This window comes from Oncorhynchus masou, chromosome 27, assembly GCF_036934945.1.
Source record: "Oncorhynchus masou masou isolate Uvic2021 chromosome 27, UVic_Omas_1.1, whole genome shotgun sequence".
Lineage (NCBI taxonomy): Eukaryota > Metazoa > Chordata > Actinopteri > Salmoniformes > Salmonidae > Oncorhynchus > Oncorhynchus masou.
In genome coordinates this window covers 6,202,922-6,228,480 of record NC_088238.1, presented here as the reverse complement: position 1 = coordinate 6,228,480, position 25,559 = coordinate 6,202,922, and the positions used below count along the sequence as shown (strand labels likewise).

Here is a 25,559-nt window from a genome sequence, read left to right as displayed (position 1 = left end):
GCACCCTAGTCCCTACATGGTGCACTACTTTGGATCAGATCCTATGGGCCGTTGTCCAAAGTAGTGCACTATGTAGGGAATAGGGTGCCGTTTGGTATGGCTCAGCTCAGTCTGCTACTGAGGCTTTTCCATCACGTTGATTCATTTGACTCGTTTTTTTGTTTGAAACATTAATTAGGGGAGATAATTGGGGCTGGAGAACATCTGAGGGGACATCTAGCGATCAGAATATAAAACAGCAGTGTGATTTATCTGAAGTGAATATAAACAGTGATTTATGAGTTACTCTTGTGACCCAGAGACGAGGTCTTTATCTGTCGCTGTGTCACAAGCAGCACATGGACTCATTACTCTCTCGCCCCACCGTGTGTGTGGGTGTACGGTGTGTGTTTGTACAGTGTGTGTACGGTGTGTATTTGCGTGTGTGTGTGTGTGTGTGTGTGTGTGTGTGTGTGTGTGTGTGTGTGTGTGTGTGTGTTTGTACAGTGTGTTTGTACAGTGTGTTTGTACAGTGTGTGTCGAGCCATTACTCTCTGATCCTTGATCCTAAATCACCAGGGAGACGCTGGGTGCTGATTAGTGATGCTGAGGCCTTCCAACTCATCACCACGGTGACAGTGATGCTGAGGCCTTTTAACGCATCACCACGGTGACAGTGATGCTGAGGCCTTCTAACTCATCACCACGGTGACAGTGATGCTGAGGCCTTTTAACGCATCACCACGGTGACAGTGATGCTGAGGCCTTTTAACGCATCACCACGGTGACAGTGATGCTGAGGCCTTCTAACTCATCACCACGGTGACAGTGACGCTGAGGCCTTTTAACGCATCACCACGGTGACAGTGATGCTGAGGCCTTTTAACGCATCACCACGGTGACAGTGATGCTGAGGACTTTTAACGCATCACCACGGTGACAGTGATGCTGAGGCCTTCTAACTCATCACCACGGTGACAGTGATGCTGAGGCCTTCTAACTCATCACTACGGTGACAGTGATGCTGAGGCCTTCTAACTCATCACCACGGTGACAGTGATGCTGAGGCCTTTTAACGCATCACCACGGTGACAGTGATGCTGAGGCCTTCTAACTCATCACCACGGTGACAGTGATGCTGAGGCCTTTTAACGCATCACCACGGTGACAGTGATGCTGAGGCCTTTAAAACGCATCACCACGGTGACAGTGATGCTGAGGCCTTCTAACTCATCACCACGGTGACAGTGATGCTGAGGCCTTTTAACGCATCACCACGGTGACAGTGATGCTGAGGCCTTTTAACGCATCACCACGGTGACAGTGATGCTGAGGCCTTCTAACTCATCACCACGGTGACAGTGATGCTGAGGCCTTTTAACGCATCACCACGGTGACAGTGATGCTGAGGCCTTCTAACTCATCACCACGGTGACAGTGATGCTGAGGCCTTTTAACGCATCACCACGGTGACAGTGATGCTGAGGCCTTCTAACTCATCACCACGGTGACAGTGATGCTAAAGGTGAAGTATCCTCTTTCTAATCCCAACACCTTCTCTATGAACAGATTTCCCATTTGAGTGGCGGCACACACACACACACACACACACACACACACACACACACACACACACACACACACACACACACACACACACACACACACACACACACACACACACACACTGTAAATGTGACTTATAGCACTAAAAACAAACCTGTCAGAGCCTCGTCGGAAAGATAAATTCCACCACAGCCACAAATCAACCACAGCCACACATTACCCCCCCACACACATCACCCCCCATCCCCCACCACACATTACCCCCCCTCACCTCGCACCCTCCACCACACATCACCCCCCCCCACCACACATCACCCCCCCACCCCACATCACCCCCCACCACAGCCACACATCACCCCCCCCCCCACCATAGACACACAGTCCCAGTCTCTCTCAAACATCACCCCCCACCACAGACACACAGTCCCAGTCTCTCTCAAACATCACCCCCCACCACAGACACACAGTCCCAGTCTCCCTCAAACATCACCCCCACCCCCACAGACACACAGTCCCAGTCTCCCTCAAACATCACCCCCCACCACAGACACACAGTCCCAGTCTCCCTCAAACATCACCCCCCACCACAGACACACAGTCACAGTCTCTCTCAAACATCACCCCCCCACCACAGACACACTGTGCCAGTCTCTCTCAAACATCACCCCCCCATCACCCAGCAGCTGACTGGACAAGCCCACGGTGTCTGGTTGTCAGTTCACAGCAGGTTGACCCCTGGTCGTACAAGGAATGTAAAAACCCCCAGAATCCCCCAGGAGAACAGTGTCAGCAGGATTCTAATCAGGAAGCGGATTCCCTCCTCGGTGACCCAGACGACCCCAAATGTCACGAGGTCGAGTGGTTCCACCAGTGAGTTGTCCAGGAGCACGTTCAGCAAATCCCTGGTACATTACTGCACAGTCTGGGGGAGGTCCCAAATGGCACCCTATTCCCTATATAGTGCACTACTTTAGACCAGAGCCCTATTCCCTATATAGTGCACTACTTTAGACCAGAGCCCTATTCCCTATATAGTACACTAATTTAGACCAGAGGCATATTGCCTATATAGTGCACTACTTTAGACCAGAGCCCTATTCCCTATATAGTACACTACTTTAGACCAGAGCCCTATTCCCTGTATAGTGCACTACTTTAGACCAGAGCCCTATTCCCTATATAGTGCACTACTTTAGACCAGAGCCCTATTCCCTATATAGTGCACTACTTTAGACCAGAGCCCTATTCCCTATATAGTACACTACTTTAGACCAGAGCCCTATTCCCTATATAGTGCACTACTTTTGACCAGAGCCCTATTCCCTATATAGTGCACTACTTTAGACCAGAGCCCTATTCTCTATATAGTGCACTACTTTAGACCAGAGCCCTATTCCCTATATAGTACACTACTTTAGACCAGAGCCCTATTCCCTATATAGTGCACTACTTTAGACCAGAGCCCTATTCCCTATATAGTGCACTACTTTTGACCAGAGCCCTATTCCCTATATAGTGCACTACTTTTGACCAGAGCCCTATTCCCTATATAGTACACTACTTTAGACCAGAGCCCTATTCCCTATATAGTACACTACTTTAGACCAAAGCCCTATTCCCTATATAGTGCACTACTTTAGACCAGGGACCAGAGGGGAATGGGAGTGACATTTATGACGCCACCCTGAGGCCTGCCGTCTTGCTGCTCTCAAGGTTATTGTCTGTGTTGTTACCATGGCTATGGCTGTGTTCTCTACGTCTCCAGACCGGACACTCATCACATTCAGAGATCCCAGTCTGATATGGTCTTTGTAATGTTCGCTGTGACCTCCAGAAAGGGGAGAGAGTGTACTTCATGGATTGACTGGAATTTAAATGGAATTGACCCCCCCCCCCCTTGACCCTTCTACATAGTGCACTAGCTTTGAGCCCTATGGAAGCAGCCCTCCATCCTCCCTCAGTAAACACACAGTGTAGTGTATTGGAGGAGTCAGTCCTACTTGAGACGGAACATCATGGCATTCTAGAATTAAATGACATTTTAAAAATGGTTCCCCTCTCCATTCCCCATTTTTCCTCTCGTGTGTTTCAAGTGGTACGGACGGAGAGGGAAAGAGGGAAAACACAAAGACCTTTTTCACTGCCTCCAGCGAGACGAGCCCTGAATGCAACTTCCCCGTACGGTCTTTGTGGATTGAGACATGTTGGGACTCGCTCCAGCCGTGGATAAGACCCAAGTCGAGCAGCAGCTTCAGTTCTGACTGAAGTGAGAAAAACAAATTATTTTTCCAAAAGCAAATCATTCAAGCACTTGACTTGGATAACCCATGTTTTCATCCGAGGGAAATTCTGTTGTTGCTCTTGCTATGGCTGAGGTAGCTATGGCCTGAGGTAGCTATGGCCTGAGGTAGCTATGGCCTGAGGTAGCTATGGCCTGAGGTAGCTATGGCCAGAGGTAGCTATGGCCTGAGGTAGCTATGGCCTGAGGTAGCTATGGCCTGAGGTAGCTATGGCCTGAGGTAGCTATGGCCTGAGGTAGCTATGGCCAGAGGTAGCTATGGCCTGAGGTAGCTATGGCCTGAGGTAGCTATGGCCTGAGGTAGCTATGGCCAGAGGTAGCTATGGCCTGAGGTAGCTATGGCCAGAGGTAGCTATGGCCTGAGGTAGCTATGGCCTGAGGTAGCTATGGCCTAAGGTAGCTATGGCCTGAGGTAGCTATGGCCTGAGGTAGCTATGGCTGAGGTAGCTATGGCTGAGGTAGCTATGGCCTGATGTAGCTATGGTCTGAGGTAGCTATGGCCAGAGGTAGCTATGGCCTGAGGTAGTTATGGCCTGAGGTAGTTATGGCCTGAGGTAGCTATGGCCTGAGGTAGTTATGGCCTGAGGTAGCTATGGCCTAAAGTAGCTATGGCCTGAGGTAGCTATGGCCTGAGGTAGTTATGGCCTGAGGTAGCTATGCCTGAGGTAGCTATGGCCTGAGGTAGCTATGGCCTGAGGTAGCTATGGCCTGAGGTAGCTATGGCCTGAGGTAGCTATGGCCTGAGGTAGCTATGGTCTGAGGTAGCTATGGCCTGAGGTAGCTAAGACTGTCACTACTGAAGAAAATGTATCTTTAGAAAATTAACTGAAAAATGAAAATCAACCACCAGTCAGCTCTTTTTCAAACGACTAAAAGGCGTCCTTCAACTTTTCAGCAAAGGTGGTTGGTTTCTTGTTCTTTGTTATATTTTGTTGCTATAGTTACAAACTGCAACTTACAAAGCTACATACTGTTACTTTACAACTCTGTGGGTGGGAAACGTTTCAAAGACAGTTTTTGTATTAATTGTTGAACCAGTGAGATCAAAACGTTGACTATAAGACGTGGTAAACAACAACGCATGTATTTCTGAGGTGAATTTTGAGAACGTTGATCTCTAAGAGACTATTTGGAGACCCAGAGGAGGAATCAGTTTGACGTGGAAAGAGAGAGCCATAAAACAACATTGTGTTTGACAAAAAAAATATAAATATCCTTTTAATTTCTTCATCCAACAATAATGAAATGTCCTTCAGTCAAGAGGCAAAGAAATACTTTCTTCTATCTATCACGATAGAGTTTCCCATTCTTAATAGTTCCATTAGTTTAATAACGTGCAGAAATCAGCTACATACACAATATAATAGATCTTTATGTCTAATGGTATTCATTAGGTGGGTGCTTCCATTTGTCCTATTTCATACATACAAACGTATTTTGGACAATTCTTTTTTTTTTTTTTGCATATCCCACTCCCCCTGAGACACTGGGGTCACAGCCAGGGATCAGCCATTATTGACAGCAACCACGGAGCCATTAGGGTTAAGTGCCTTGCTCAAGGGCACATTGACAGAGTTTTTTTATTTTACGTAGTCAGCTCGGGGATTTGAACCGACGGCCTTTCGGTTACTGGGCCAACGCGCTAAACCGCTAGGTTACCGGTCACATTCAATGCGTCCTTCAGGTATCTAGCTGCACTGAAACACTTTATTTTTTGTTGCTGTCACAGACAGTGTCCCACCTGACTTCAAATGCTGCAGTAGATTATTATAATAACCTGTGGGGACTTGATCCACATCAAACAGAGTTCCCCTGAGAGTTAGAACGGGACAGAGGACTCTGCAGGTTCTAAACTAATTCATGATACACAATAGGACCTGGCCACAGGTGTCCTCTTTAATGACATGGTTGAGTGGAGGAGGGGAGGAGGGGAGGAGGGAGGAGGAGAGGCCTTAGGGGCTATACAGGGTGGAGGAGAGGAGAGGAGAGGCTATACAGGGTGGAGGAGAGGAGAGGAGAGGAGAGGAGAGGAGAGGAGAGGAGAGGAGAGGAGAGGAGAGGAGAGGGAGAGGAGAGGAGAGGAGAGGAGAGGAGAGGAGAGGAGAGGAGAGGAGAGGAGAGGAGAGGAGAGGAGAGGAGAGGCTATACAGGGTGGAGCAGAGGAGAGCAGAGGAGAGGAGAGGAGAGGAGAGGAGAGGAGAGGAGAGGAGAGGAGAGGAGAGGAGAGGAGAGGACAGGACAGGACAGGACAGGAGAGGAGAGGCTATACTGGGTGGAGGAGAGGAGAGGAGAGGCTATACAGGGTGGAGCAGAGGAGAGGAGAGGAGAGGAGAGGAGAGGAGAGGAGAGGAGAGGAGAGGAGAGGGAGAGGAGAGGAGAGGGAGAGGGAGGAGAGGAGAGGAGAGGCTATACAGGGTGGAGCAGAGGAGAGGAGAGGAGAGAGAGGAGAGGAGGGAGAGGGAGAGGAGAGGAGAGGAGAGGAGAGGAGAGGAGAGGGAGAGGAGAGGAGAGGAGAGGGAGAGAGGAGAGGAGAGGAGAGGGAGAGGCTATACAGGGTGGAGCAGAGGAGAGGAGAGGAGAGGAGAGGAGAGGGAGAGGAGAGGAGAGGAGAGGAGAGGAGAGGAGAGGAGAGGAGAGGAGAGGAGAGGAGAGGAGAGGAGAGGAGAGGAGAGGAGAGGAGAGGAGAGGAGAGGAGAGGAGAGGAGAGGAGAGGCTATACAGGGTGAAGGTGTGAGGAAGCCAGCAGGAAATGAGGACACTGCATAAAGTCAGTAGAGTCCTCATATTATAATTCTAAGTCAGAATGTTGACATTTGACTACCTCTACAGTACTATAGTAGTAGTAACCACTACTTTACTACTCCTACTGTACTACTACAGTAGTAAGACTTAATATCCGACACAGTTTCACACAGTGGCAGTCTGTGTGAAACAGACCTTAGGACAGCTATGACCTTAGGACATCATTATGACATCATTATGACCTTAGGGCATCATTATGACATCATTATGACCTTAGGACACCATTATGACATCATTATGACCTCATTATGACCTTATGACATCATTATGACCTTAGGACATCATTATGACATCATTATGACATCATTATGACATCATTATGACCTTATGACATCATTATGACCTTAGGACATCATTATGACATCATTATGACATTAGGGCATCATTATGACCTCATTATGACCTTATGACATCATTATGACCTTAGGGCATCATTGTGACCTCATTATGACCTTAGGACCTCATTATGACCTCATTATGACCTTAGGACCTCATGATGACCTTAGGGCCTCATTATGACCTTAGGACATCATTATGACCTCATTATGACCTTAGGACATCCTTATGACCTCATTATGACTTTAGGACCTCATTATGACAGAGAAGAAACAAAAAGAGAGTCACATACATTACATCTAACATCAAACCAAATCAAATAGCAGCATGTCTCATTTTCAGCACCAGATAGAATTTCAAAGTAGTTAGCATTATAATTTAGTAATAAATAGCAGCAGATGTGATTTCATAAAGTATATTGTCAGAGCTTTTCTAATCAACTAGTACACAAACTGTACATGAGATATGAAATAAGGGTTCTCGCTGGGTCTCAGGATGTCTGAACCCTTGTTCAGAGCATGTTTCAATAAAGGACAGTAATAAGACCATGCTTTCAGGAATGTGGGTCTAGGACTGTCATGTTTCAATAAAGGACAGTAATAAGACCATACTTTCAGGAATGTGGGTCTAGGACTGTCATGTTTCAATAAAGGACAGTAATAAGACCATGCTTTCAGGAATGTGGGTCTAGGACTGTCATGTTTCAATAAAGGACAGTAATAAGACCATGCTTTCAGGAATGTGGGTCTAGGACTGTCATGTTTCAATAAAGGACAGTAATAAGACCATACTTTCAGGAATGTGGGTCTAGGACTGTCATGTTTCAATAAAGGACAGTAATAAGACCATACTTTCAGGAATGTGGGTCTAGGACTGTCATGTTTCAATAAAGGACAGTAATAAGACCATACTTTCAGGAATGTGGGTCTAGGACGGTCATGTTTCAATAAAGGACAGTAATAAGACCATACTTTCAGGAATGTGGGTCTAGGACTGTCATGTTTCAATAAAGGACAGTAATAAGACCATGCTTTCAGGAATGTGGGTCTAGGACTGTCATGTTTCAATAAAGGACAGTAATAAGACCATGCTTTCAGGAATGTGGGTCTAGGACTGTCATGTTTCAATAAAGGACAGTAATAAGACCATACTTTCAGGAATGTGGGTCTAGGACTGTCATGTTTCAATAAAGGACAGTAATAAGACCATACTTTCAGGAATGTGGGTCTAGGACTGTCATGTTTCAATAAAGGACAGTAATAAGACCATACTTTCAGGAATGTGGGTCTAGGACGGTCATGTTTCAATAAAGGACAGTAATAAGACCATACTTTCAGGAATGTGGGTCTAGGACTGTCATGTTTCAATAAAGGACAGTAATAAGACCATGCTTTCAGGAATGTGGGTCTAGGACTGTCATGTTTCAATAAAGGACAGTAATAAGACCATACTTTCAGGAATGTGGGTCTAGGACGGTCATGTTTCAATAAAGGACAGTAATAAGACCATACTTTCAGGAATGTGGGTCTAGGACGGTCATGTTTCAATAAAGGACAGTAATAAGACCATGCTTTCAGGAATGTGGGTCTAGGACTGTCATGTTTCAATAAAGGACAGTAATAAGACCATACTTTCAGGAATGTGGGTCTAGGACTGTCATGTTTCAATAAAGGACAGTAATAAGACCATGCTTTCAGGAATGTGGGTCTAGGACTGTCATGTTTCAATAAAGGACAGTAATAAGACCATACTTTCAGGAATGTGGGTCTCGGACTGTCATGTTTCAATAAAGGACAGTAATAAGACCATACTTTCAGGAATGTGGGTCTAGGACGGTCATGTTTCAATAAAGGACAGTAATAAGACCATACTTTCAGGAATGTGGGTCTAGGACGGTCATGTTTCAATAAAGGACAGTAATAAGACCATACTTTCAGGAATGTGGGTCTCGGACTGTCATGTTTCAATAAAGGACAGTAATAACACCATACTTTCAGGAATGTGGGTCTAGGACTGTCATGTTTCAATAAAGGACAGTAATAACACCATACTTTCAGGAATGTGGGTCTAGGACTGTCATGTTTCAATAAAGGACAGTAATAAGACCATGCTTTCAGGAATGTGGGTCTAGGACTGTCATGTTTCAATAAAGGACAGTAATAAGACCATACTTTCAGGAATGTGGGTCTAGGACGGTCATGTTTCAATAAAGGACAGTAATAAGACCATGCTTTCAGGAATGTGGGTCTAGGACTGTCATGTTTCAATAAAGGACAGTAATAAGACCATACTTTCAGGAATGTGGGTCTAGGACTGTCATGTTTCAATAAAGGACAGTAATAAGACCATACTTTCAGGAATGTGGGTCTAGGACTGTCATGTTTCAATAAAGGACAGTAATAAGACCATGCTTTCAGGAATGTGGGTCTAGGACGGTCATGTTTCAATAAAGGACAGTAATAAGACCATACTTTCAGGAATGTGGGTCTAGGACTGTCATGTTTCAATAAAGGACAGTAATAAGACCATGCTTTCAGGAATGTGGGTCTAGGACTGTCATGTTTCAATAAAGGACAGTAATAAGACCATGCTTTCAGGAATGTGGGTCTAGGACTGTCATGTTTCAATAAAGGACAGTAATAAGACCATACTTTCAGGAATGTGGGTCTAGGACTGTCATGTTTCAATAAAGGACAGTAATAAGACCATACTTTCAGGAATGACGGTCATGACATCGTGTCAGCCGGTGATTGTCAAGCAAATAACTTCCGGTCTCAAGGTCCTTCACCGACAATTAACATGAAACACATTTAGCATCTTCTGGCTTCCACACATATCCTACAAGCCACTGAGGCAGACCTTTGGAGCATCTACATTTTATGAAATCCATGTATTATAGCCTACACCTTCACAATAAATCCATGTAATTTAGTCTACACCTTCACAATAAATCCATGTAATTTAGTCTACACCTTCACAATAAATCCATGTAATATAGTCTACACCTTCACAATAAATCCATGTAATATAGTCTACCTACACCTTCACAATAAATCCATGTAATTTAGTCTACACCTTCACAATAAATCCATGTAATTTAGTCTACACCTTCACAATAAATCCATGTAATATAGTCTACACCATCACAATAAATCCATGTATTATAGTCTACACCATCACAATAAATCCATGTAATATAGTCTACACCATCACAATAAATCCATATAATATAGTCTACACCATCACAATAAATCCATGTAATATAGTCTACACCATCACAATAAATCCATGTAATATAGTCTACACCATCACAATAAATCCATGTAATATAGTCTACACCTTCACAATAAATCCATGTAATATAGTCTACACCTTCACAATAAATCCATGTAATATAGTCTACACCATCACAATAAATCCATGTAATATAGTCTACACCATCACAATAAATCCATGTAATATAGTCTACACCATCACAATAAATCCATGTAATATAGTCTACACCATCACAATAAATCCATGTATTATAGTCTACACCATCACAATAAATCCATATAATATAGTCTACACCATCACAATAAATCCATGTAATATAGTCTACACCATCACAATAAATCCATGTAATATAGTCTACACCATCACAATAAATCCATGTAATTTAGTCTACACCATCACAATAAATCCATGTAATATAGTCTACCTACACCATCACAATAAATCCATGTATTATAGTCTACACCTTCACAATAAATCCATGTAATATAGTCTACACCATCACAATAAATCCATGTAATATAGTCTACACCATCACAATAAATCCATGTAATATAGTCTACACCACCACAATAAATCCATGTAATATAGTCTACACCATCACAATAAATCCATGTAATATAGTCTACACCTTCAAAATAAATCCATATAATTTAGTCTACACCATCACAATAAATCCATGTAATATAGTCTACACCATCACAATAAATCCATGTAATTTAGTCTACACCTTCACAATAAATCCATGTAATTTAGTCTACACCATCACAATAAATCCATGTAATATAGTCTACACCTTCACAATAAATCCTTATAATTTAGTCTACACCATCACAATAAATCCATGTAATATAGTCTACACCATCACAATAAATCCATGTAATATAGTCTACACCATCACAATAAATCCATGTTATATAGTCTACAACTTCACAATAAATCCATGTAATATAGTCTACCTACACCATCACAATAAATCCATGTAATATAGTCTACACCTTCACAATAAATCCATGTAATATAGTCTACCTACACCATCACAATAAATCCATGTAATATAGTCTACACCATCACAATAAATCCATGTAATTTAGTCTACACCTTCACAATAAATCCATGTAATATAGTCTACACCATCACAATAAATCCATGTATTATAGTCTACACCACCACAATAAATCCATGTAATTTAGTCTACACCTTCACAATAAATCCATGTAATATAGTCTACACCATCACAATAAATCTATGTAATATAGTCTACACCATCACAATAAATCCATGTAATATAGTCTACACCTTCACAATAAATCCATGTAATATAGTCTACACCATCACAATAAATCCATGTAATTTAGTCTACACCTTCACAATAAATCCATATAATATAGTCTACACCATCACAATAAATCCATGTAATATAGTCTACACCATCACAATAAATCCATGTAATATAGTCTACACCATCACAATAAATCCATGTAATATAGTCTACACCATCACAATAAATCCATGTAATATAGTCTACACCATCACAATAAATCCATATAATATAGTCTACACCAACACAATAAATCCATGTAATATAGTCTACACCATCACAATAAATCCATGTATTATAGTCTACACCACCACAATAAATCCATGTAATTTAGTCTACACCTTCACAATAAATCCATGTAATTTAGTCTACACCTTCACAATAAATCCATGTAACTTAGTCTACACCATCACAATAAATCCATGTAATATAGTCTACACCATCACAATAAATCCATGATTTTAGACGGTTCTAAAGAAACATGATATGAAGAAAATGTAGCCTATTTCAGAAGAACAGAATATCATACTCTGAGTTGTTCTTATGGTAGTTTCTAATCTGGCTTGTGCCATATGGTTGTGGGCAACACGAGTTCATTCAGCAGACAAGATTTGCTTAGAATTCCGTGGCATTATTTTATAGTATGAAGAAATACAATTGAACATGGCTGTATAAAATAGAAAGGATATAATTCTGTGTTGAGCGGTTAACAAATAGACAGGTTCTCCTACGTGCTTCATTTAGAGCTATTCATGTATCTTTAGTTGTGATACAAACGTTAAACTGAATGTTTTGATTTGTAATACATTGTAAGGCTGCATGATGCGACTCTAATGATGGTTTGAAAAAAGTCTCATGAAAGGCAAGAGCTCTGTTCTGTTTCTTACGCAGGCTGCACACACTTCATCAGTCTCTCATTCACACTTTGACAAGCACATGATAATGCCTTGAATTTCCTGGCTACATCCCCTTTGTGTGGCTGCAATGCCCCCTAAAACAAATCCATGCCTCATGAGGCCAGTGGCCAGTGTGTCCTTGGGCTGAATATATTAATTCTAATTCCTGTCTCCCGGCTGCGTGCCGAAGCATCTCTCACCCTTCGCGAACGGGTCTTTCTCACAGGCTACAAGTGTAGACGTGCGCATCCAATTCCGAGGCGCATATTGAAGAGATCGGAGGAACTGTCCAAATGTACTTTCCGTCAGCCAATCAGATAAGATGTGTCTGGGGCGGCAGGGTAGCCTAGTGGTTAGAGCGTTGGACTAGTAACCGGAAGGTTGCAAGTTCAAACCCCCGAGCTGACATGGTACAAATCTGTCGTTCTGCCCCTGAACAGGAAGTTAACCCACTGTTCCCCTGAACAGGCAGTTAACCCACTGTTCCCCTGAACAGGCAGTTAACCCACTGTTCCCAGGCCGTCATTGAAAATAAGAATTGGTTCTTATCTGACTTGCCTGGTTAAATTAAGGTAAAATTAACATTAAATGTGTAGGCCTAACAAACAGCAAAAGCACTGGTCTATGTCAATCTACTATCCCCTGTAGTACTTAAGTCGACCTGTTCTATTATTAAATAAATATTCCAAACATAGTCTGGGACAGTTGTGGGATGTGATAGATCCTAAATGAATACAACCACAGGCATCAAAAAACCTGTTTAAAGCAATGAGCCTGACGCAACAGATAGCTTAAACGTTTAGATAGCTTAAATGTTTAGTTAAGATAGCTTAAACGTTTAGTTTATATAGCGTAAACGTTTAGATAGCTTTAACGTTTAGTTTAGATAGCTTAAATGTTTAGATAGCTTAAAAGTTTAGATAGCTTAAACGTTTAGCTTAAAATGTTGATATACTATTATGTTATTTCTTCAGATTATAACCTCAGCATTGAGTACACGTCAGGAGGCTAAAGGCGCGAAAGTTCCATTAGCAGGAAAACACCATTATCAAAACATATAGACCTATGGGCTAGGCTACATGAGGTGTACGACTGTGGGAGCAATTAGTTCAAACAGGTGACATTAATACAGGTAATGAGTGGAGGACAGAGGAGCCTCTTAAAGAAGAAGTTACAGGTCTGTGAGAGACAGAAATCTTGTTTGTTTGTAGGTGACCAAATACTTATTTTCCACCTTATTTGCAAATAAATTCCTAAAAAATCCTACAATGTGATTTTCTGGATTTTTTTTCTCATTTTGTCTGTCATAGGTTAAGTGTACCTATGATGAAAATTACAGGCCTCTCTCATCTTTTTAAGTGGGAGAACTTGCACAATTGGTGGCTGACTAAATACTTTTTTGCCCCACTGTACTAAATAATATATGTGTGAAATTTGTTTTGATTTAGAATGGACCATTTATATTGCATCTGTCTCGAAACAGGGGCTTTTCCCGTGGTTCATTTGCAAGCCAGCCAGGTAGGCTCTACTCCTGTTGTAAAGAGAAGCTCTACTCCTGTTGTAAAGAGAAGCTCTACTCCTGTTGTAGAGAGAAGCTCTACTCCTGTTGTAGAGAGAAGCTCTACTCCTGTTGTAAAGAGAAGCTATACTCCTGTTGTAAAGAGAAGCTCTACTCCTGTTGTAAAGAGAAGCTCTACTCCTGTTGTAAAGAGAAGCTCTACTCCTGTTGTAAAGAGAAGCTCTACTCCTGTTGTAAAGAGAAGCTCTACTCCTGTTGTAAAGAGAAGCTCTACTCCTGTTGTAGAGAGAAGCTCTACTCCTGTTGTAGAGAGAAGCTCTACTCCTGTTGTAAAGAGAAGCTCTACTCCTGTTGTAAAGAGAAGCTCTACTCCTGTTGTAAAGAGAAGCTCTACTCCTGTTGTAAAGAGAAGCTCTACTCCTGTTGTAGAGAGAAGCTATGTTCCTGTTGTAAAGAGAAGCTCTACGCCTGTTGTAAAGAGAAGCTATACGCCTGTTGTAAAGAGAAGCTCTACTCCTGTTGTAAAGAGAAGCTCTACTCCTGTTGTAAAGAGAAGCTCTACTCCTGTTGTAAAGAGAAGCTCTACTCCTGTTGTAAAGAGAAGCTATGTTCCTGTTGTAAAGAGAAGCTATACGCCTGTTGTAAAGAGAAGCTCTACTCCTGTTGTAAAGAGAAGCTCTACTCCTGTTGTAAAGAGAAGCTCTACGCCTGTTGTAAAGAGAAGCTCTACTCCTGTTGTAAAGAGAAGCTATGTGCTTCGTAGTTTGCTTAATATTAGGAAAGTTGAGAAATAAATATAGTAGGTCTAGCCTATAGAAAGCTGATGGGATCATCCTCTTTTTAATAGAGGCCATCACTATGTTTCCTCACACAGTTGCATAGCTTACAGAAATGTTGCTCAACATGAGCTCTTGGGCTCTCGTGAAGTGTTTGATTAGATTTTCCATTACGTTTGCATTGATGTCAGAGTGATTAGAGGGACAATAGAGTGCTGAGTACCAGGCAGTTAGCCAGTTTGATACTAATGACCAGCAAGTTTGGTAGGCTACTAATGACCATCAGCAGCATCAGAGCTTGGAGAAGCCTAATTACAGAGTGACAGAGTGACAGGGTGACAGAGTGACAGGGTTACAGAGTGACAGAGTGACAGAGTGACAGGGTTACATAGTGACAGAGTGACAGGGTGACAGAGTGACAGGGTTACAGAGTGACAGAGTGACAGGGTGACAGAGTGACAGGGTTACAGAGTGACAGAGTGACAGGGTTACAGAGTGACAGAGTGACAGGGTTACAGAGTGACAGAGTGACAGGGTTACAGAGTGACAGAGTGACAGAGTGACAGGGTTACATAGTGACAGAGTGACAGGGTGACAGAGTGACAGGGTTACAGAGTGACAGAGTGACAGGGTGACAGAGTGACAGGGTTACAGAGTGACAGAGTGACAGGGTGACAGGGTGACAGAGTGACAGGGTGACCTAGTGACAGGGTTACAGAGTGACAGGGTGACAGAGTGACAGGGTGACAGAGTGACAGAGTGGGATGACAGAGTGACAGGGTGACAGAGTGACAGAGTGACAGAGTGGGGTGACAGAGTGGCAGAGTGACAGGGTGACAGAGTGACAGAGTGACAGGGTGACAGAGTGACAGGGTGACAGAGTGACAGAGTGACAGAGCGACAGAGCGACAGGGTGAGAAAATAAAATTAAAATAAAAACTCTCTGACTCCCTCTTATCTCAGTGTTCCTCATGGTGTATTAACTGTTGTAACGGGGTCATGTTATCCAATTCAGACTGAAATCTGGTTAAAAACAAGGCCCAGATTTGATCTGAGAGAGAGAGAGAGAGAGAGAGAGAGAGAGAGAGAGAGAGAGAGAGAGAGAGAGAGAGAGAGAGAGAGAGAGAGAGAGAGAGACCACTAACACCACAGGTAACTTCCACAAGGCTGTAAAATATCTGAGACAAGGTAAGAAGGGCCTTCTGCGCCATCAAACCGAACAGGGAACTACAGCATCCAGATTACGATCTGGCAATCTAAACTAAGAACTCACAAAATGGGACAAACACCAAATTGAGTCTCTGCACGCAGAATTCTGCAAAAATATCCTCTGTGTACAATGTAAAACACCAAATAATGCATGCAGAACAGAATGAGGCCGATACCCGCTAATTATCAAAATCCAGAAAGGAGACGTTAAATTCTACAACCACTTAAAAGGAAGCGATTCCCAAACCTTCCATAACAAAGCCATCACCTACAGAGAGATGAACCTGGAGAAGAGTCCCCTAAGCAAGCTGGTCCTGGGGCTCTGTTCACAAACACAAACACACCCCACAGAGCCCCAGGACAGCAGCACAATTAGACCCAACCAAATCATGAGAAAACAAAAAGATAATTACTTGACACACTGGAAAGAATTAACAAAAAAACAGAGCAAACTAGAATTATATCTGGCCCTAAACAGATGCACCTTAGATTCTATACTCTGAATCTTCTTCCCACAATCCTGTGCTTTGTTACCGCAGAGCGAGCTGTGACCGCCCACACCCCGGGCTCCCCTCAACCCGATTACATGCCACATTGCAGAGCTGCACACACACACACACACACACACACACACACACACACACACACACACACACACACACACACACACCTCATTGCATAGCTGCACTGCAGAGGATCAGGAAGACTGACTGGCAGGCTGGCTGGAGGGAGGCTGGGGAGCATCTGACAACGGCTCACAGCCAGGGCCAACCAAAGTCTACTCAGAGTGAACTCACAGCCAGGGCCAACCAAAGTCTACGCAGAGTGAACTCACAGCCAGGGCCAACCAAAGTCTACTCAGAGTGAACTCACAGCCAGGGCCAACCAAAGTCTACTCAGAGTGAACTCACAGCCAGGGCCAACCAAAGTCTACTCAGAGTGAACTCACAGCCAGGGCCAACCAAAGTCTACTCAGAGTGAACTCACAGCCAGGGCCAACCAAAGTCTACTCAGAGTGAACTCACAGCCAGGGCCAACCAAAGTCTACTCAGAGTGAACTCACAGCCAGGGCCAACCAAAGTCTACTCAGAGTGAACTCACAGCCAGGGCCAACCAAAGTCTACTCAGAGTGAACTCACAGCCAGGGCCAACCAAAGTCTACTCAGAGTGAACTCACAGCCAAGGCCAACCAAAGTCTACTCAGAGTGAACTCACAGCCAGGGCCAACAAAAGTCTACTCAGAGTGAACTCACAGCCAGGGCCAACCAAAGTCTACTCAGAGTGAACTCAGAACCAGGCCAACAAAGTCCTCGACACTGAGTGAGTGAGTCTAAGGCCAACCAATGTGTTCACAGAGTTATAGCCAGAGCCTACACCCAAACTCGGCCCGTCCTTGGCAAAACAAGAATCCTTGACTTCAACAAATAACCTCTTAAATGTGTCTAGACACTCACTAGTGAGGCTTAGCCGTAACCTTGTACAAGTCCGTTTGGTATCAACACATGTTCTTGAGCGTGACAGTAGTAGTGGTGACCACGCCCCTGTGTGATGTGACTTTATTCAATCATGGAACCATCCTTGATGTGTAGTAGTGGTGACCACGCCCCTGTGTGATGTCACTTTATTCAATCATGGAACCATCCTTGATGTGTAGTAGTGGTGACCACGCCCCTGTGTGATGTCACTTTATTCAATCATGGAACCATCCTTGATGTGTAGTAGTGGTGACCACGCCTCATTCACAAGGGGGCCTGTGTGATGTCACTTTATTCAATCATGGAACCATCCTTGATGTGTAGAAGTGTCACCCTGAAGGACGGATATTGGTAAGGACACACACACACACACACAAACACAGGACGACACTCCCAGGCTGAACAGGCTAAGATACGGCAGGGCTTGGGTTTCTACACAGTTTCTACACAGTTATCTTGACATAGTGGTTGAACGGGCTAAGATAGAGCTGGGCTTGGGTTTCTAAACAGTTATCTTGACATAGTGGTTGAACAGGCTAAGATAGAGCTGGGCTTGGGTTTCAACAGTTATCTTGACATAGTGGTTGAACAAGCTAAGATAGAGCTGGGCTTGGGTTTCTACAGTTATCTTGACATAGTGGTTGAACGGGCTAAGATAGAGCTGGGCTTGGGTTTCAACAGTTATCTTGACATAGTGGTTGAACGGGCTAAGATAGAGCTGGGCTTGGGTTTCAACAGTTATCTTGACATAGTGGTTGAACGGGCTAAGATAGAGCTGGGCTTGGGTTTCTACAGTTATCTTGACATAGTGGTTGAACGGGCTAAGATAGAGCTGGGCTTGGGTTTCAACAGTTATCTTGACATAGTGGTTGAACGGGCTAAGATAGAGCTGGGCTTGGGTTTCAACAGTTATCTTGACATAGTGGTTGAACGGGCTAAGATAGAGCTGGGCTTGGGTTTCAACAGTTATCTTGACATAGTGGTTGAACGGGCTAAGATAGAGCTGGGCTTGGGTTTCAACAGTTATCTTGACATAGTGGTTGAACGGGCTAAGATAGAGCTGGGCTTGGGTTTCAACAGTTATCTTGACATAGTGGTTGAACGGGCTAAGATAGAGCTGGGCTTGGGTTTCAACAGTTATCTTGACATAGTGGTTGAACGGGCTAAGATAGAGCTGGGCTTGGGTTTCTACAGTTATCATGACATAGTGGTTGAACAGGCTAATATAGAGCTGGGTTTGGGTTTCTACAGTTATCTTGACATAGTGGTTGAACAGGCTAAGATAGAGCTGGGCTTGGGTTTCTACAGTTATCTTGACATAGTGGTTGAACAGGCTAAGATAGAGCTGGGCTTGGGTTTCAACAGTTATCTTGACATAGTGGTTGAACGGGCTAAGATAGAGCTGGGCTTGGGTTTCAACAGTTATCTTGACATAGTGGTTGAACGGGCTAAGATAGAGCTGGGCTTGGGTTTCAACAGTTATCTTGACATAGTGGTTGAACGGGCTAAGATAGAGCTGGGCTTGGGTTTCTACAGTTATCATGACATAGTGGTTGAACAGGCTAATATAGAGCTGGGTTTGGGTTTCTACAGTTATCTTGACATAGTGGTTGAACAGGCTAAGATAGAGCTGGGCTTGGGTTTCTACAATTATCTTGACATAGTGGTTGAACAGCTGGGCTTGGGTTTCTACACAGTTATCTTGACATAATGGTTGAACAGGCAGGCATAGTGGTTGAACAGCTGGGCTTGGGTTTCTACAGTTATCTTGACATAGTGGTTGAACAGCTGGGCTTGGGTTTCTATCTCTACTGCAACCCTCCACATGAAAGAGTGTGTGAATGAATAGATATGCCACCTGACTGGCACACGATGCATATTCCTTTTCTCTCAGAGGAGGAATATCTGTGGAAGCCAAACACATTGATCTTTCAGCAGCTCTGTACTGTGGTGCGGAACGAGCCAAGTTTAGTCAAGCACGGTGCAAAAGTCACAGTGAAATATGAACTGTGTGTGTGTGTGTGTGTGTGTGTGTGTGTGTGTGTGTGTGTGTGTGTGTGTGTGTGTGTGTGTGTGTGTGTGTGTGTGTGTGTGTGTGTGTGTGTGTGTGTGTGTGTGTGTGTGTGTGGGTGTGCGTGTGTGTGTGTGTGCGTGCGTGTGTGTACCCTTCTCAAATAGCACTATATCAAAATATGGTTATAGTCGGTATTGTTAAAAATCCATACTGGTATACCTGTATCCCCCAGACGTACATGACATGAACCATTAATACTACAAACCACATGAATCAATGTATCAGACCACTAAGACATGAATAAAGGGCCGAGTTGAGTCGACAGCTGGACTCATCAGCCAGATTGAGTGGCTGGTCGGACAACTGGGAAACACAATGCAACTGATATAATACCTGACTAAAACACAATCCTTGTTTACATTTGCACGAGATCAGATCGGCAGGGTAGCCTAGTGGTTAGAGCGTTGGACTAGTAACCAGAAGGTTGCAAGTTCAAACCCCCGAGCTGACAAGGTACAAATAGGTTGTTCTGCCCCTAAACAGGCAGTTAACCCACTGTCATTGAAAATAAGAATTTTTTCTTAACTGACTTGTCTGGTTAAATAAAGGTAAAATAATGCGTGGTGATATATATTGGAACAGATTTACAAAACTAAAAGTTTTTGGAGCTGATTTTTGCTGGTGTTCTTTAAAAAAAATCTCTGAAAACTTTAGGAGGAAAATCACCCACGTGCCTTTGGGGGAACCGTGGTCTATGATCAATTATGATTTTCTAAGAAACACAACCCCATGCCAGTAAGAAGCTATGAACTCGTACAGTTTACCATAAAGCAGGCGAGGGTTTCCTACGCCAGCCACTGTGAAGAGATGCTCCTCCTCTCATTATTGACCCGGGTGTTGGGATTCTAATGGAAGATCTAACTTAGTTAAAGACAGACAGTTTATGAACTACAAGGTTACGCTTCAGCTCGTCTATTCTGAATATTAGCCCCACAGAGCTGAAATAGCTGCCAGGTTTGACGTGGACCTACATCCACCACGCAGGTGACAAATATTAAGGTGCAACAAAATGGGTCCCTTCCCCCTATATAGTGCACTACTATAGGGAATAGGGTGCATTAGTGCACTACTATAGGGAATAGGGTGCATTAGTGCACTACTTTAGGGAATAGGGTGCATTAGTGCACTACTTTAGGGAATAGGGTGCATTAGTGCACTACTATAGGGAATAGGGTGCATTAGCGCACTACTATAGGGAATAGGGTGCATTAGTGCACTACTTTAGGGAATAGGGTGCATTAGTGCACTCCTATAGGGAATAGGGTGCATTAGTGCACTACTATACGGAATAGGGTGCATTAGTGCACTACTACAGGGAATAGGGTGCATTAGTGCACTACTACAGGGAATAGGGATGCATTAGTGCACTACTATAGGAAGTAGGGTAAATTAGTGCACTACTATAGGGAATAGGGTGCATTAGTGCACTACTATAGGGAATAGGATGCATTAGTGCACTACTATAGGGAATAGGGTGCATTAGTGCACCACTTTAGGGAATAGGGTGCATTAGCGCACTATTATAGGGAATAGGGTGCATTAGTGCACTACTATAGGGAATAGGGTGCATTAGTGCACTACTATAGGGAATAGGGTGCATTAGTGCACTACTATAGGGAATAGTGTGCATTACTGCACTACTACAGAGAATAGGGTGCATTGGCGCACTACTATAGGGAATAGCGTGCATTAGTGCACTACTATAGGAAATAGGGTGCAGTAGTGCACTACTATAGGGAATAGGGTGCATTAGTGCACTACTATAGGGAATAGGGTGCATTTGTGCACTACTATAGGGAATAGGGTGCATTTGGGACATAACCTTAGGGTGTGTTCTTAAATTCATTCTGGGGTGCCAGAGTTAGCTCTGGACGTTCGTAAATTCAGAGCATTTTTCTCTCGGAGCGTTCAGAGCACACACCCCTGACGCTCTGGCCCAGGAGTAGGGTTGACCCGAGCTGTCTGAACTCACGACGGCAGTCAAGTACCCAAGCTAACAGGCTAACGATGGCTAGCTTGCTAGCTACTTCCAGACACAAATGAGACACCTCACTCTGACCATTGTACTCGCCCTAGCAGAGCTGGTTGGCTGTTTTCATGTTATCTATATTGTCAGAGACTGGGGGTATATGAGATTGGGGGTATATGAGACTGGGGTATATGAGACTGGGGGTATATGAGACTGGGGGTATATGAGACTGGGGGTATATGAAACTGGGGGTATATGAGACTGGGGGTATATGAGTCTGGGGGTATATGAGACTGGGGGTATATGAGACTGGGGGTATATGAGACTGGGGGTATATGAGACTGGGGGTATATAAGACTGGGGGTATATGAGATTGGGGGTATATGAGTCTGGGGGTATATGAGACTGGGGGTATATGAGACTGGGGGTATATGAGACTGGGGGTATATGAGACTGGGGGTATATGAGACTGGGGGTATATAAGACTGGGGGTATATGAGATTGGGGGTATATGAGTCTGGGGGTATATGAGACTGGGGGTATATGAGACTGGGGGTATATGAGACTGGGGATATATGAGATTGGGGGTATATGAGTCTGGGGGTATATGAGATTGGGGGTATATGAGATTGGGGGTATATGAGACTGGGGGTATATGATACTGGGGGTATATGTAGAATCAACATGTTATATGAGGTGCTGTAAACACATACCACCAACCTTCAGAGATACCATGCTGTCCCGTAAACACATACCACCAACCTTCAGAGATACCATGCTGTCCCGTAAACACATACCACCAACCTTCAGAGATACCATGCTGTCCCGTAAACACATACCACCAGCCTTCAGAGATACCATGCTGTCCCGTAAACACATACCACCAGCCTTCAGAGATACCATGCTGTCCCGTAAACACATACCACCAACCTTCAGAGATACCATGCTGTCCCGTAAACACATACCACCAACCTTCAGAGATACCATGCTGTCCCGTAAACACATACCACCAACCTTCAGAGATACCATGCTGTCCCGTAAACACATACCACCAACCTTCAGAGATACCATGCTGTCCCGTAAACACATACCACCAACCTTCAGAGATACCATGCTGTCCTGTAAACACATACCACCAACCTTCAGAGATACCATGCTGTCCCGTAAACACATACCACCAACTCTGGTTGCGTGGCAATAAAGTATATTGTACTGAGCTGGCATATGTGTGTGTGTGTGTTAGCATATGCATTATAGAAAAGCCCATATTTCACATGATATTCCACCAATCGTATCCTAGTGTGTGTGTGTGTGTGAGTGTGAGTGTGAGTGTGAGTGTGTGTGTGACTATGCATTATAGCTAAGCCTATATTTCACATGATATTCCACCAATCGTATCCTAGTGTGTGTGTGAGTGTGAGTGTGAGTGTGAGTGTGTGTGTGACTATGCATTATAGCTAAGCCTATATTTCACATGATATTCCACCAATCGTATCCTAGTGTGTGTGTGTGAGTGTGTGAGTGTGTGAGTGAGTGAGTGAGTGAGTGAGTGAGTGAGTGAGTGAGTGAGTGAGTGAGTGAGTGAGTGAGTGAGTGAGTGAGTGAGTGTGTGTGTGTGTGTGTGTGTGTGTGTGTGTGTGTGTGTGTGTGTGTGTGTGTGTGTGTGTGTGTGACTATGCATTATAGCTAAGCCTATATTTCACATGGTATTCCACCAATCATATCCCCAATACAACAGATAAATACATCACTGATGACATCACACTAAATACACCCGAGAATTAATCATAATTTCATAGCCATATTCATGAGACAGCCCAGCGGGTGCCCCTGGTGTTAAATCATGACGGTAATGGTAAACGGGGCTGTATAATATGCCTCCCCTCCGGCTATAATGATCGTTATGCAGACATAGACTTCCTGATATATTCCGTATGACACGGCGCAAGTAATAAACGTGCTGTCTAAAACAGGTTTATGCTCGTTTCACATGTGCCAGAGAGAGAGAGAGAGAGAGATTGTTCTCTGTTGTTCAAATGGATCTGCTGTTGGTCATCGGAATTTATGGGAAGGGTCCTTAGTTGACTGAACACATGGGCTCGGGACAGGGGAATAGGCTACTATAGAGTCTGGGGGAATGATGGCAGTGGATTGAGACACTGCTGACTGAAACGTGATCATTATCCGCCATTCATTACACAAACATTGCGAACAAAAAGCTCAAGGCAACCGCCTACACTATTCTCTACTGGACTATAGTCTTATTACCGATGGTCATTATATCTATATGCCTCGGCATAACTTGCAAATAGCACATAGCCTAGACAACAGCAAGGAAGCACACAGCCTGCATAGGCTACTTCTATGGACAAAACAACAGGCATGGAGCAGGGTGACGTGTGTTGGGCGACAGGAGCTGGGCGAACAAGTGCACCGTCAATCTGGACGGAGGCCCACCAACCAACACTACCGCTAAAGACCGGAGCCTCGAGCACCAAGACGAGACCACTGGCAGAGAAAACAAAAGCACGAACTAAAAATAAAAGTTAACACTTGCTAGCTGCATGTTTGTGAATGAATCCAGCAACGCGTCGTGCACGCCGCTACTACTGTAGCCTGGTATATTTTCCAACCCAGCTTGTTCCGGGAAACATCAACGCGTAAAACAACAAGCGATTCCCCGCCGGAACTTTCACTTATTGTGAATTGGCTGGTCGCGGCGTCTACACACCGACACCGCTGAAGGCTCAGCAATAATTAGAGTATCTGTGGTTGAAAGCAGGCGCCACGGAGCCAGGCTAAATTAAATCATGCTTAGGCAGGTTCCTACCTCCTTCTTGGTCAGCCTGAAGACAGGCGGGGATATTCTTCTTCCAACCCGGCATCTTTTTAGCGGTATGAGCATTCAGAAAGTCTCAAAGATAAATCTCAGGCGCATTTCAATCTCAGGAGTAGCCTACAGGTTTCCTTTGCGAACATATCCCCCCACACACTGTCTCGGAGTCTTCTTGTTTTTCCGTGGCCGGTGTAATTCAACGCCGTGTCTCCCTCCACGGCTCAGCCTCGTTGTGGTGAGCGCTAGGGCTCTGCGAGAGAGAATAACCTACATATAATGGCCCGACGTCAAAAACACGTGAAGTAAAGGTGCCCTATTCAACCTCGGGATATGGGAATCAATCTAGATATACAGTGAGGTGGCCAGAAAGGCAACCAAAAACTGAATTACTGGTAATTCATCATATTTGTCTGTGATATTATTGTATGGGAGGGTGCAGGGATGGGTTTTGGGAAGTGGTCTAGTCTGGACCACCCGGTAAAGACAGTGAGCCCTACCCGGTTTAATGTATTAACTTCAATAAGGGGTGCGGGTGACATGTTCAACGGCACAGGAGAGGTCCTAGTAGTAACACACATTGTATCAGCAGAAAGGCCAGTGTATAATAGCTTGGTTGGCAGTATAGTGGACGGTCATCTTTAGGTCCTTTGTTTATGTCCGTGTATCAGGCTGGAGCCCTCACGGGGTTTTTTTCCCTCCCCGCAGACTACATAGTATGACGTCATCCGTAACACGACGAACACCATTCTAGTTGAGATGATTTATTAATACGTTATAGCCTGGTAGTTAATAAGTTATAGCCTGGTAGCAACGTGTTTTCCCTTAGATCTGTCCTCCAGTAGACTCTACCACCCCATCCTGTTCCACTTGATCCATTGCCGCAAGTACACCTGATTCAACTAATCAAGGGCTTTTAGCTCGTCTCGCTGGTAGTTCAGGAATATATTTTAAAAGGTAAATGGAACTGACTGAGGGTAGTCGATGAGAGGTTTGGGAAACACTGGCCTAGTCGACTGTAATGCTGGCGTGTCTGTAACAGAGTTGGCCATACTGGTGCTATAAATGAATGGTTTTCTGTGTGGATAATCTAGTGACATTCCTCGGAGGTTGTTGTCACAGCATGTGTTCTTTATCCTTCCACCTCTGGCTCAGCCTCAAACTACCTTTTTTGGTTATTTATTTTTTATTTAACCTTTATTTAACCTTTATTTAACTAGGCAAATCAGTTA

The 25,559-nt window shown here is 44.0% G+C and overlaps 1 protein-coding gene across 1 annotated transcript in view; it reads right to left on the bottom strand.

Annotated features, from left to right (window-relative positions):
* LOC135516569 (glutamate receptor-interacting protein 1-like) overlaps positions 1-24,564 on the bottom strand; it is a 942,640-nt gene extending 918,076 nt beyond the window's left edge. The window contains exon 1 of the mRNA XM_064940920.1: positions 24,325-24,564. Coding sequence (XP_064796992.1) covers positions 24,325-24,379 — 55 coding nt within the window. The 5' untranslated portion in view covers positions 24,380-24,564. The remainder of the gene's footprint in view (positions 1-24,324) is intronic.
* Positions 24,565-25,559: the final 995 nt, after the last annotated feature.